Source organism: Oryzias latipes, chromosome 18 (assembly GCF_053564925.1).
Source record: "Oryzias latipes strain Hd-rR chromosome 18, Olatipes_Hd-rR_3.1".
Classification (NCBI taxonomy): Eukaryota; Metazoa; Chordata; class Actinopteri; order Beloniformes; family Adrianichthyidae; genus Oryzias; species Oryzias latipes.
In genome coordinates this window covers 25,797,202-25,810,603 of record NC_136254.1, presented here as the reverse complement: position 1 = coordinate 25,810,603, position 13,402 = coordinate 25,797,202, and the positions used below count along the sequence as shown (strand labels likewise).

At 39.2% G+C, this 13,402-nt stretch overlaps 1 protein-coding gene across 50 annotated transcripts in view; it reads left to right on the top strand.

The window, feature by feature from the left end:
* The window catches only part of LOC101165843 (receptor-type tyrosine-protein phosphatase delta), a 496,394-nt gene that overhangs the window by 412,550 nt on the left and 70,442 nt on the right, over positions 1 to 13,402 (top strand). For all 50 annotated transcript variants that reach the window (XM_078936119.1, XM_078936115.1, XM_023966324.2 and 47 more), the window contains one exon: positions 819 to 960. In XM_078936119.1, the coding sequence (XP_078792245.1) occupies positions 819 to 960 (142 nt within the window). The remainder of the gene's footprint in view (positions 1 to 818; positions 961 to 13,402) is intronic.

Below are 13,402 nucleotides of genomic sequence, written 5' to 3'. Positions count from 1 at the left end.
CTAGCAGTCTACAGTCAGAAGAGGCTTAGTGTGAAATGCTGACGCGATGAAAACCTTGTGAATCTTCCTTGAGGCATTTTCTTTCCCAGCTCTTCCAATACACTAAAGATTTGGTGTCATATAGTTCTGGACGGAAAACAAACAACAATTATTTATTCCTCCTCCATGATCAATTTTCAAACAATTGGGACTTACGTAAGTGAAATGGCCCATACGTCACTACCAAATCTGAGTCCCTGATTGATCAGAGTTCAACCACGTTTAACTTTCAATAAATGCACATTTTGTACATGGAGCCTAAAAAACTGTCCTAAAAACTTGTGTAGCAATGGGTGAACGCAAGAAATTTGAACACGGAAGCCCAAAACATGCTCTTACATTGACTTTTCATTCAAAGTCAATGTAAGCGCACCTTGGTGAAAGAACAAATACTTTCATGACGTCTCCTAAGGCGGCCAAGCAAGCCTCAAGGGAAAGCGTGAGACACACCTGCGATCCCTTTAAGATACCACACCTCGATACCCAAAAGCCCCGCAGCACCCGTACGGGTGTATGTGACTAAGGCATCACACCCGCACATTTTTTCACACTACCTGATATAGTATTGGAGTCACTCACATGTACAGTAAAAGTCCACCCACAAAAAAAACAGCTGTAAGGTAGGAAATAGATTATGTGTCACGTGTCAGTCATCATCAGTCTTGTCTAAACAGTCTTTTTTTTTGCTTTATTTTGTTTTGTTTGTCTCTGCAGAGGGTCCCTCCTCCGTGTTGACCAAAAAAATCTCCTTTAACATATCCTGTTTCTCGCACCTGCAGGTGATAGAGTTCGACGACGGCTCTGGTTCGGTGTTAAGAATTCAGCCATTGCGCACGCCTCGAGACGAAGCCATATATGAATGTGTCGCCTCCAACACTGTTGGAGAGATAAGCGCTTCCACCAGACTCACAGTTTTACGTGGTAGGTCCTTTTTAACTCAACAGCCCCTCTCCCACCCCCCACCCCCACCCCAAAAAAAGCTAAATAGTCAATAGCATTCAGCTCTGCTCCAGCAAACCCAGGTAAGGTTGCATATGTCTTATGCCTTCATTCTTTTTCTTTGTTCCACACACTCTTACCTGATTTAATCTTAAATTCCACACACTGTGCTCCTGCTTGATGAAATCTAATCCATTTCCCATTTAGCCAAGTAAGTTTCCTTTTCTAAGTGACTTAAGTCATTTGCATACAGATTTTTGACACAATAATTAAGATGCCAGTTAAATTATGCAAATAACCATCCTTTCCTAGCTCGGGGGTTTTAATGAAAAAGCTCAGCAATAATTTTCAAATCAGTCATTTTTCATCTCTGCACTTCAGCTTTGATATTCGACCATGTAGAAAATAAGGCTGTGCTATTCTCATGCGATTAACAAGCATACTGTTTCAGCAGTGCTCCAATGGCAGGTTGATTGTGTCAGTATCTTCCTGTAATTATGGCTGCATAAATGCATCTTTTTTTAATGTTTTAAGCGTATAAGATTTAATAAAAAAAGAAAGAATTCTAGGGAGCGGCTCCAACACAGGTCAGATGGCAAGTTTGATGTCTGCGTGTCTAATAATAAGCACTGACCAAATTGTGATCTTGATTACACAAAGCATTTCCTTCAGAGGGAAATTTGTGGTGGCTTTGAGCACAAAAGACTGTAATATCTCCCTAAATGTTTGGCTTCAAATCAAGAAAATGGCTTCAGAATAAATAAAAAAAGGGCTTTGGGCTCCTTGAATGAGGTGTGCTCCATTATGTTCCACAATTACAGAACATGGCAAATGAGGTCCTATTGAGAGAGGTGCTTCCTTCCTATAGAAAAAATAAAAAGCTAGCTGCGTGAGTCTCTGAAGCCCCCTTCCCACCCCACCTCGAAGCTCCCCTCCTGCCTCGCTTCTTATCTCACCAGTGAGCCAACAAAAGGCCCTTTGCACTGTCTCCAGAGGCCGATTGAAAGAGAAAGGTGGCACGTTCACATGCAGCTCTCCTCTGTTTACTGGGGTATACACACTGAGCGTGTGGAACCATGTGTGTGTGTCCTCTTACTCACATTAAATACAGTGCACAATTCTTCATGCCTTTCGCCGTGTCTCTGTCTTTCCCCTCCACTCACGCCGACAGATAGCTGAGGGACAGATAGAAGCTGCTTTTCCCATCTCCACCGACCGGCATTAGCATGTTTATTACAGTTTCTGTTTTGCTCTTCGTCTCTGCCTATTCTACAATCATTGTGCTGAGAATGAGCAAGAGCCGATGAGTTACCCCAAATAAAAAAGAAAAAAAAAGGCAGCAAACAGGAGATGCCTCACTGTTTGGGTTTCCTCTGCTTTGGTGTAAAATGATTTCCATCCAATAGTCTAATAAAACGATGAAGATGAAGCAAAATGTTCTTGAAATAAGCCGCTAAAAATGAATGCAGGTTCAGTCATTGTAATTTTGCAAATTATTCTTGCAGCCTTTAATTTTGAAATAAATGAGGTTCAAAATATTCAAATGCACTTTAATATGTGTTTTTTACTTATTCAAAATAAATTATTGACACGCCAATCTAGCTGCGTTTGCCGGAATCCGGATCAGGTGTTTTTGGCCTCGATCTGATTCCGAGTCATTTAATTTTGAGAATCTGCAGAATCTGCATAAAATCTGCATAAAAAAATGTGCACATTTAATAAACATATTCAAGTTTTCTCCTATTTATTAATTTTTTTGTCAACCTTCTTTTTACCATTTATTACTTAAACAGATCACTTTTGTTTCAGTGACTAATCGAGTAAAATAGTTCTATCATCTAGAGAAAAATAGTTAACTGTTAACTAGTAAAAACCGGTGATAATTAGTCTTGTGAGAAAGTTTGTAGCTTTAGTATCTTTAGAACTATTGAACATATTTGATCATGTCCGATCTCAATTTAAAAAAGAATTAAGATCAAGGATGACTTTCTTCTCAAGTCGTCAAAGCATTAATATGATGATGAGTATTCATGTCTATCTCATTTCAGTGTAAACATTTATTAGTTTTCGAGACATTACTGACTTCTTTCTCTGAGCTTGCACTTTGTAGACGGTCCCTTAGCAGCCGTCTCACTGCCATCTATCTGTTGGCAGCGTTGAGAGAGCCATTCATGGTAAAACGAAACTAAACCTGATCTTTTTTCTTCTGAAGTTCATATGAAGGTCATTGTTTGAGTTTAGACAAAACAATAAGAGCCACTTGCTGTTAGTTTTAAACATTTATTGAAAGACTTGTTGAACCTGGAAGTCCAAATCTATGAATATCTGGCTGACTTTAACTGAAGTGTTCTTGGGCGTCTTCTGCTCATGCAACTGCGGTATTCCGCTGCGCTTTCCATCAATAGAATGCTGTGATTCGTTCATGATATGCAGTGTTTATTTGCAAAATGACGCTTGTAATCTGTAGCGCTAATCAAAATAACTTAATAAATATCCGATCCCTGATCAGGAAACAACTTCTAAACAAGTTTGAAGCGCCGTGATCAGGTCCAATTTTCAATCAAAAAAAACAAAAAGACCTGGGTAACAGCATAAACACCATCATGAAGTTAAAATGCTAAATGCCACAAAAAGGTTGTGCATTTGTTTTTAAAGCAAGGGCACAGTACAAATCAATATGTCTTACTTTCAGCAAAGTTTATGATATAATGTACACTTTTTTTGTCTGTTCTGCAACTTATGACTATGGAAACTATTTCTGTTCAACTTTTACTTTTCCCTAAAAAAAGTTATTTGTTAAACCTTAGTAAAAGTTTGATGCAACAGTGAATAAATAGTTAAGTGAACAAACAAAGAAGAGAGCTATAACACCAGGTCTCAATACATATAAAGTGACTGTTCATTTAGTTCATTTAGGCTCCAATGGTCTGTGCAAACGACGGCAAAGCATCTGTTGTGGGAAGCTCGCCATGGGGGGCGAAGCCTAATTTCATGAAGGAAAAGCACGTTGTTGTAATTGCCGTGTTATGAAAAGAGAAGACTTGAGGTGACAAATTCGAAGTACCAGGGGATATTAGTATTCGGATCGGCCTACAACTTGATGGGAACTGCCATTAGTAATGAACTTCCAGGCTCGCAGAAGCAATTTGCATGAAAGATGAACTCTGAAATGTAATGATGTTCCCAGTCAAATCTGCCAGGCTCTGATGTGACGTATGGATCGTCTTATTTGACTTTTGTTTTTCTTGCGTACTGTAACTATAAGATGAATGAGGTTCTGGGATTTGTGCCGTTCAGGTGGATTCATCTCCACTTGTTTAGAAATTCAGGCTGATCAGGAAAGATTGTGTGACGAATATAAAGCACATATGGAACAGAGTAGGTCTCCAACCTTTTTCAGACAGCAGACCGGTTTACCAACAAAAAGTATTTTAACAGACTGGCCTGTTCAAGTCTGAAGCAGGCATCAGTCTTTTTTTTTTTAGCTTCCAGTTTCCCTTAACTTTTGAGGGCAAGGTTATTTTCCATCCTTTTTAACCCTTGTGTTATCCTAGGCACTTTAACATTGGGTGTGGGGTCATCTAGACCCACTAGACAGTGCGCTGAACCTTTTTTCTTCAATGATTTGTGATCTTCACTGGTGTCCATGGATTACATGAAATCTTTTCACCTTCATCCACCTTTGTCATGGTAGGGAAAACACGACATCTTGACCCCATAGGATAGCACAAGGGTTATAATATCTGTAGCAGCTTAAAACTTTATTTGTACTCTAGATATCATATAGGAGCCACTAAAATGTTATATACTGTCAAAGTATAAGCTAAAAAATCGCACGCCAATTTAAGAGTACAATGAATACAAGAAAAATCAAAACAATCTGCACTAAAGCAGATTGATAAAAATATATGATAATAAACGTGAATCCACCATTTGGGCAACTTTATTAGCAGCATCCTTGCAACATTAGACAGCCTAGTTGCTGAATATTGTGCAATATTATGGTGTGTGGGAACAACTATTGCAATACATTCATATTTGGAGTAAGGACTCCTGGTTTTCGTCTGTTAAATGCAGCTGTCTCTTATTTTGAAGTCAAAGGCTCTTCTTCTCTTTCCTTACTGATTCTTTTCTGCCAAAAATAAACTTTTCAAATATGTTTGTTTTGCTAGCTTGGGGGTTAGCAGTCAACGCTGCCTCCTTAAGAAAGTAGCGGATGGATTTTTAATGTGTGAGCAAGCGACTTGAATGAGTCGGATGTGGTGGGGAGGATCCAGTAGTTTTTCAAAATAAAACTTCTTTCAGAATCAGATTATAAATAAAATGGAAACATATAGGTCTCCATCAACTGTCCCATGGACCGTCCCATTGAGTCACTGGAATAGAGTATCATTTGATTAGTTGTTGCCGTTTTTTATTGATGCAACCCTTCAAAATACAGTTTGCATGAACTTGGACTCCTGCTGCGTCTGTAACAATTGTACATATCAGTAGGCAATGTTAGCACAGCTGGTAATCTATTAACTGAGCAAAGGAACATGAAAATGTAGCAGGGAAAACTTGTGGGGTCTCGACTCCCTGCTAAAAGTAGCTGCAGCAGAATGATGGGTGTATTTGAGTGCTGCAGTTCATGATTCAGGCATGATTAAGGATTTATATTGCATCTTCATACTCCCATTATTCTGTCAACAGCCATTTCCTGTGCGCCGCACACAAGCCGGTAAACTTATGCAGCTGTGCTCAACTTGACAGTGGGAGCGGAAAATGGGAAGCTGCCGTCCTGTGACGGAAAAACAGAATGCATCATTTCCATTTGTATGGAACGGCACAGCAGCACGGTCAGAGCTGTGCGGCTTAAACGAATCTTTCCCCTTTCAGCAAAAAGGCTGCAGCACGATCAGTATTTATTTAGAAACAATGCACACACTCCGTTCTTTGTTACTATTGTGGGAGGAAACTGCTCCCGCACTGAATGAAAGACAAAAAAATGTACATTTTAAGGCTTTTTTTTTCTATTTCAGTGATTTTTTTTTTTGCCTCTTCTGACAAATGCTGAGTTCAAGATGTAAAAAAGAAAGAAAAAAAAAACGGCCTGCACGCTGGAATTGCTTATGAAGACAAATGCTTTGTCAGCCTTCTTGAACTGTTGGAGGAAAATGTAGCACGAGCAAAGAAGCAAGTGACCATTGTTAAATTACTGTGTTCCTGATCAGTGGTTTGCAAAAAAGGGAAGGAGGTACCACACACTGGTTTACTGGCAGGAGCTCTGTAAATGGCAAGACCCGAGCTGCCGTTCGGAACGTTCCATTTTGTCAAAAAATGCATTTTCTTCCTACAGGAACATCGCTGATAGCATAAACCGACTCACTCTCAGAGAAAGTCTTCCATGCAGATTTTACATGTTTAAGTTGTCTTTGTGCAACTCTATGGCTGAAAATATGGTTTCTTCAAATGCTTTGCTGTAGTGTTATTTTAGAACCGCCAGTATTTTAGTTAGTTTTGTATTGGAACCCTATGCATCAGAAGTTTCTTATCCCCCCCCCCCCAAGAGTTTGAGTATCGATGAAAATTTATTTTTTATGGCATTTTTCTGATGATAGGGGAACATATCTGAAGAAAACTAACCTCAGAATTGCATTTCTGAGTATCTTTATATTCAAATTGTTGGGATTCGGGAGCAGATAAAAAAAAATGCTGTTAGAAAAAGATTGCATTTGTGACGTAGCAAATATGCTGTGCGGGCTCTCAGCAGCAGGAAGGGGAAGGGGGGCGGAGTTACTCTGCATCAGCGGTCACACCCATAAAGAATTTCTAAAGAACTACTGTTGTTCTGCAGAAACTATATCGTAGAAAACGATTTTGGCTAAACTACGATCAATAGATGATTGGAGTGGAACTTCAACCAGTAGCATGCGGAAACAGACATTGACTGCAGTAACCTCTCATTTAATCCATCCAATGTTTTATCAAATCTGCCCAGACAGAGTCATTGCTTGGAATTCCCAGCTTCACCCTCTCATATGTCAAAAAGTAACAAAAAATAAATAAATAAAATACAAACAGAGCACACAATAACTGCTTGTTCATTATTTTAATTTAAGAAAACAAACAAAAAGAAAACAGAGTTGACGGCCCTTACCATTTTTTCCGTTTAGATTACTAATCATCCTCCGATCATCCCCCACAGACTTTTGTAGCTAATGGCATGGTTAATCACAACAGCCAATCAGCATCTGCACAGCCACAACAATTAAAAGCAAATCTAACATCAGCAAGATGAATGCCGCGCTAGTCTGCACTTGGTTTCAGAAAAACATCTACCAGGGTTTGTGAGGCATTTTTGAATTCTCTTTAATGATGACAGGAAGTTCTGTACATTTTTATGGATTTTAATGTTATTAAATGAAATTAAAGTATCTGAAATGCTTAACTATTGACTTTGACAAATGTTTTTTTCTCACGTCTACAGTGATTTAATACAAAAAAAGACTTTCAAATCAGTTTTTTTTTCACATTTGTGTACATTTCTGTCATCCACACACAAAGAAACAAATTAGGACTTAAGTCTCAACAAGGTGGGTAAGTGCTGACAATGTTCGCAGCTTTGATCTTAGCTGTGCTCAAAAGTAATTTTCTACTAGATTAACTAGATATTACAGGGTCATCCTTAATGCATCTAATGATCTTGAGAAGCTTCTCAGGCCATGTAATGGTGCTTGCTAATTGGATCCAAACAACTTTGGAGGAAAGTGATGTGGAAATGATGTCTGTGACTGGTTGATGAGTAGCTTTGTGTTACCAGTGTATCTGTACTACACTTTAACATCTGAGCTTTAGCTCCAGTGTTGACATTCGTTGGACTATCGTAACTCTTCAACCATTTATGCAATAAACGTAATTCCAGCGTATTTGGAAGCGGAGAAAAGCAGCCCTGACATGCAACACTCTGCGAGTGAAGTGCTTACACTGTCGACGTAAATCGGCTAATTCTGTTTCTGACAGAGTCAGCTGATTTATGTCGATCGTGTATATGGTCAAAGAGTTATGGTATGTCAAAGAGTGCGTGTTTTTTTAGGTCTCACTGGTGACATCTAGAGCGTTAAAGGGTTAAGGGAAGTAAATAGACAGCCATAATCCCTGTGCTATCCTAGGCACTTTGACATTGGGAGTTGGGTCATCTAGACCCACTAGACAGTGCTCTGAACCTTTTTTCTTCAATGATTTGTGATCTTCACTGGTGTCCATGGATTACATGGAATCCTCCACCTTTATCCACCTTTGTCATGGTAGGGATGACACATCAATGGTCATCTTGATAAAATAGGACAGGCTAGGGCTAAATATGCATCGTGCTTTTCACCAGCTACAAATGACACCAATAATCTCAATATGGTCACATTTTGGCAGAGAATGTCTGTTTACCTAAGCTGAATGCTCTTGCATAACCCCCATTTTCCACAAGGGCTCTTTGGAAGTCAAAAGGTCCTCTCTGAAGGAGATTAGCAAGGCATGAATAATCCCTATATTCCTTTCTACTATAGCAGGCTTTTAGCTATATAAATAATTGAAAGGGCTTGTGCTATGCTTTCTATTTCCCAGAAAGAAGTCAACTTGTATGAAGTCAGTTTCCTCAGACTTTTTATACCACACATCTCGCATATCAGAATCTGATGAACCCATGGTCAAATAGAAGAGCTCCAGTGGATGGAAGCACATCTGGCACAGTTAAACTCACAGTTCTAACAATGACTGAAGATCAGAGCACTTTTTGGATGTGCTCTAACAGTTAAGGAGATGACATTTTGCATTAAACCAACACTCCACCGAAACAAACTCTTCGTACTTTTAGATTGAAATCATTTACCCCAAAAACACAGATACTTATATAAAGTTTTGTCACTAGCTGCTAAAAAAAAACATTGACCAGGAACTACGTCGATCCCATCAGAGGAACAATGGACATCAACAATTAACGACATCTATTCAACGGAAAAAATAACAAACAGGCTAAGACTGCAAGAGGCACAATTACACCGACACTTTACAGCAAATACAAGAAGCACCTAGAATTGACCCTCGTTTTTGATTGCTGTTGTGGTTTGTGTTTTGTTTTCATGTAACAAAAACTAATAAAAATAAAGTTTAAAAAAAAGAAATAATTTTCCCAAAAACGGTGACATCAGACACGCCTGTTGGACCAAACGAAACCACCTGCTTGTGAACGTATAGCGCATGACGGTTAATGAACCAGCTCAGTATCTCACAGTTTTGCCTTCTGTCTTTTTTTACCTGACCAGTTGGAGGGCTCACCTCAGTGCTGATGCTCTCGTGAGCCCATATCGACTCCAACTTCTGGTTTCAGTCGTTTGAAAGATGTCCTTCTTGCCGCCAAACAAAAACATAGGCGGCGATAGTTATATTTTAACGAAATCTTTTTTTAGCTTTGCCTTTACAATGCCAGTCACTAAAAAATGAGAGGATGAAAATACAATGAGCATGCTTTAAACATGAAAAGAGAAGAGGCATCTGGCAGTATATGCATCAATGTGACAGGAAAGTTGGGGAGAACGGAGGCGTCCCAAAGGAGGTGATAGAGTGTGGCGTCTGCTTATATACTCCCTTCCAAATGCTCTTTATGTGTGCATGTTTAATGCACTAAAGGGCTTCAACTATCGTCTGATGTACTGTTTCTGGAAGAGGTAAAAAAAAAAAAAAAGCAAAAGAAGAGTTGTAAAGGTGTTTCTGCTGGAGTTAAAAGTGGCATTCAATTCAGCTCTGCCTTCAACAAATAGCTTAAAGCGTTGTCAGATAATGCTCGCCCACTCTGTTCAGGATTACTTTATAGCAACATTGCTGATGGTAAAAAGAAAAGATGACAAGATTCTTTTTTTTTTCTCTGTTCCTTACATGACTTAATAAATTGGGTTCTGTTTGGGAGGTAAATAGATTTATCGCTCAAGGTACGAAGCAGAAAATATAATATGCAAGATAAAGTGCTATAAGGGGAAAGAGGAAGGAAGACAAAGATGAAAAAAGGCCTTTTTTAATATGATGGATTTAATGAAATTTGAGCTAAAATTGCTTTTCTGAGTATTTCTTTATTCAAATTGTTGTGAATCAGGAGCGGACAAAAAAATGCAGTTTGAAAAAGATTGTATTTGTGGCGGAAAAAAATGACACTGGGTGGGCCACAAGCTCCCTGCTCTGCTGAAACAAAGAGCTCTCAGCAATGAGGCGGATAAGCGGGGGGCAGCTTTTGTTTTAATGATGCCTAAAGACTGCATAATCATAATTAAAAGACCACTGTGAACACTTTAAAAATAGCTCTAAAGGTGAGATGGTAGATGGTATGTAAAGTCTGGAATGAACTGAACGGCGTAAAATACAGCAGAGCAAAAATAAAGCGCTCTTGATTTTTCATAGAAGTCCTGAAATCTCTCTCTGTTTTTTTTTTACTTTTTGCCCAAGGTGATGTTTACTCATAACGGTACATATAAGTCCAGCTAAGCTAGTTTGACAAAGCAAGGTGGGGGGGGCATCTGAGCGTAAAAGGTGCTTTGTGCCTGACTTCCTGCCGGCCTTGGTGTATGCCCAGCCAGGCCTGTAAAGAAAGGGCCCCCTCTCCGCCCTTCCTGCTTCATCTCTCCTTTTCATCTCCCTCTTTACCCATCCATTTTAGCACCACCCCTGAGGGGCATCTGACACTAACACTCCCTCCCTGCTTTCATTCTCTTCCTCCCACTCTCTTCACTTAGGTTGTAAATGGAGGAATATCACAGCTAATCCGTCATGTTTATGAATGACGTGCAGCCTGCAGAGAGTTGGGGCGCCTTGCCAGGAGAGGCGTACATCTCTGTTGCGTGCCCCGCGCTCTACTGATCCAATCTGCCCCCGGTGACGAGGGCAATAAAAAAGGTCTAAGGGAATGCCAAGCTTTGGGAGCACTGACCTAAGTCACTTTTAGGCTCCTTAAAAAAGTGACATCAGAAGACGATGATTATTTAGAATGCTAGAATTGGAATTTTGACCTAACCAACGTAGATTGACAGAAAGACAACTACAACTGTGATCAGTTTGCAGTCGGGATGTCATTTTTCGGGGTGGTTACGATGTAAAAAATAAGCCGCAATAGGTGAAATCTACAAATTAGGATTAGCCATAAATGTTTTAAAGCTGTAAAACTCCTCATTACATACTGTGTACACCTTTCTTAGACAGACATGAACACTTGTCTTTTTCTGTACAGGAGACCTCAATTGACTGATTGACAATGCTCTACAACCAATCAGAACACATAATGCAATGCACTGTAAAAAATAAAAATGCAAAATTATATTGACAAAAAATCTGCGAAACAGCAAGACTACGAAAGCTGAACCGCAATATACCGGTCATAATTATTGATATAGGACTAATTGAGGATTAAATCTTTTAAGCTGTGGTGATTCCAAACTATAATCACCTGCAAACTAGACAAGATAAGCAACAAAGAAGAACCGAACTTCAACAAAACAATCAAAACAAACCCGAGTAAACAGAACTAAAGTCACAAATCTTCCCAAATAATAAACTAATTACATTGTCTCAGCAGTAGTTCAGAAGTAAAACTTTGACTACAGGTTTTCCAATGCTATTCAAAATGAGCAAAGCTCAGGTTGTTCATCTGTGAAGGTTTTTCGGGGGGAAAAGGGCCCTGTGATTAATAGGATTGATTCTGCGGTGGTTTCCTCATAACGTTAGGCATTAGGTGAGGGATTTTTTAATGACAAATAAGCAGCATTCAATTAATTACACAATCTCAAAGAGGATTTATGGGAGAAACAATCAGTGAGGGGCAAAGGGGGGAGAGGATGCTATTTTTCACTCAGACAGACTGCTACAAACCTTTGGTTCAGAGCTTCTTCTGTCCATTCCCCTTCTTCCTCCTATATTTCATTCCATCATTCATCATCAGATAGATTTAAACTGGCTCCCCATATAGTTTGAAGACCCACTCCACTGTAAATCGTGTATTTGGTGTTCTTGTGGCATTACCTGTTTTTTGTTGTTGTTTTTTTTTCCAGTGGAATCATGAAAAAGTTAATAATAGATTAAGGAATAAGTTAAACACTTAAATGTACCAGCGTGGTTACAAAACACACGTGTGATTATGGCAGCAATCCTGGAGTCTTCTGCCGTCTTGTAGAAACGAAGGATTAGTTGTAGACTGCACAGACAATTCTTGTGAACAATTGGGTGTTACTCCTTTTATAAATATACAATTTGAATCTGGCACATGGAAAGTATCAGTACTTTCTTTCCACGTTGTGTTTCTTTTCAGCTTTGTCCATGGCCCACATTAGTCCTAACACACAGCATGTTCTAAAACAATTTGAAGGTTGACTCAGAGTTCAGCAGCCTTGATTTGGTAAGAAATAATGAAGAAAAGAAAAAAAAAGCTGAATTCTACTCAGTCCGCAACTGAACACCAACAGAAGGAAGTGCTGGGCATTTTGTTCTTCATCATTGAATTGCTTAAGCAATATCTATCCGGTGCAGGTGCCAGGAGGCATTTTGGGAAAATCTAGCTCAGAGGAACCTGTGGGGTAAAACCTAATCGCATTTAGGCTGGACAAAATATGTGCCAGACAGCACTGGGATGTAACGATGAGATAAATGCAGGCTTTGGGCTCTCTGAGGGCATGAAGAAAGAAATTGAAACACCTCGGTTCCCGATCTCTTCATTTTCCTCAGCATGTGTGTTTACATTCTGCAAGCCGTAGCTGCCACTTGTGAATTCTACTTAATGCCTTTAATGTCAGGGGTCATCTCAAGTGTTCTAGGTATTTCACCCAAGGCCAGTGCTGAGCTGTGAGTCAGTGGATGAATGTCCAGGCATGCTCGCAAAAGCAAGTGTCCAATATTAGACGGTTTTACAAAGTAGGTAAACACATCCAACTTTGATAATCCATCTTAAATAATGTTAGTTAACAGGTAACTAAATGAACTGAAGTGTGTTGAAGAGTTTAAACTAAGTCTACGAGATGTTTGTATTATTTAAGCACAAAATATAGATTTATTTTTGGTTTGGTTTTTGATGATAAATTAGCACGTTACAATCTTATTTAAAATTCATCTTTCTAAGGTTTCTGATGCAAATATAAGAGGGCTTAATCACTGACTTATAAATAGACTATGGAAATCAACCATCAGAAAGTCCTGGTCCATTACCTTCTTTATTCTAGAGAAATATGCACATACGTTATAGTGACCCTTGACATTTCAAACAGGAAGTACCCGTTAATTCCAAACAGCCAAAACGTTGGACTTGAATAGAGAAATAAACAGCTGTTACACAGCCATTCTATTGGTCAGAATAACCATTCTTATTCTGATAGCATTCATGTTCTTGGAAAATCCTTGTTTTTATGACGTTGTTTCTGGA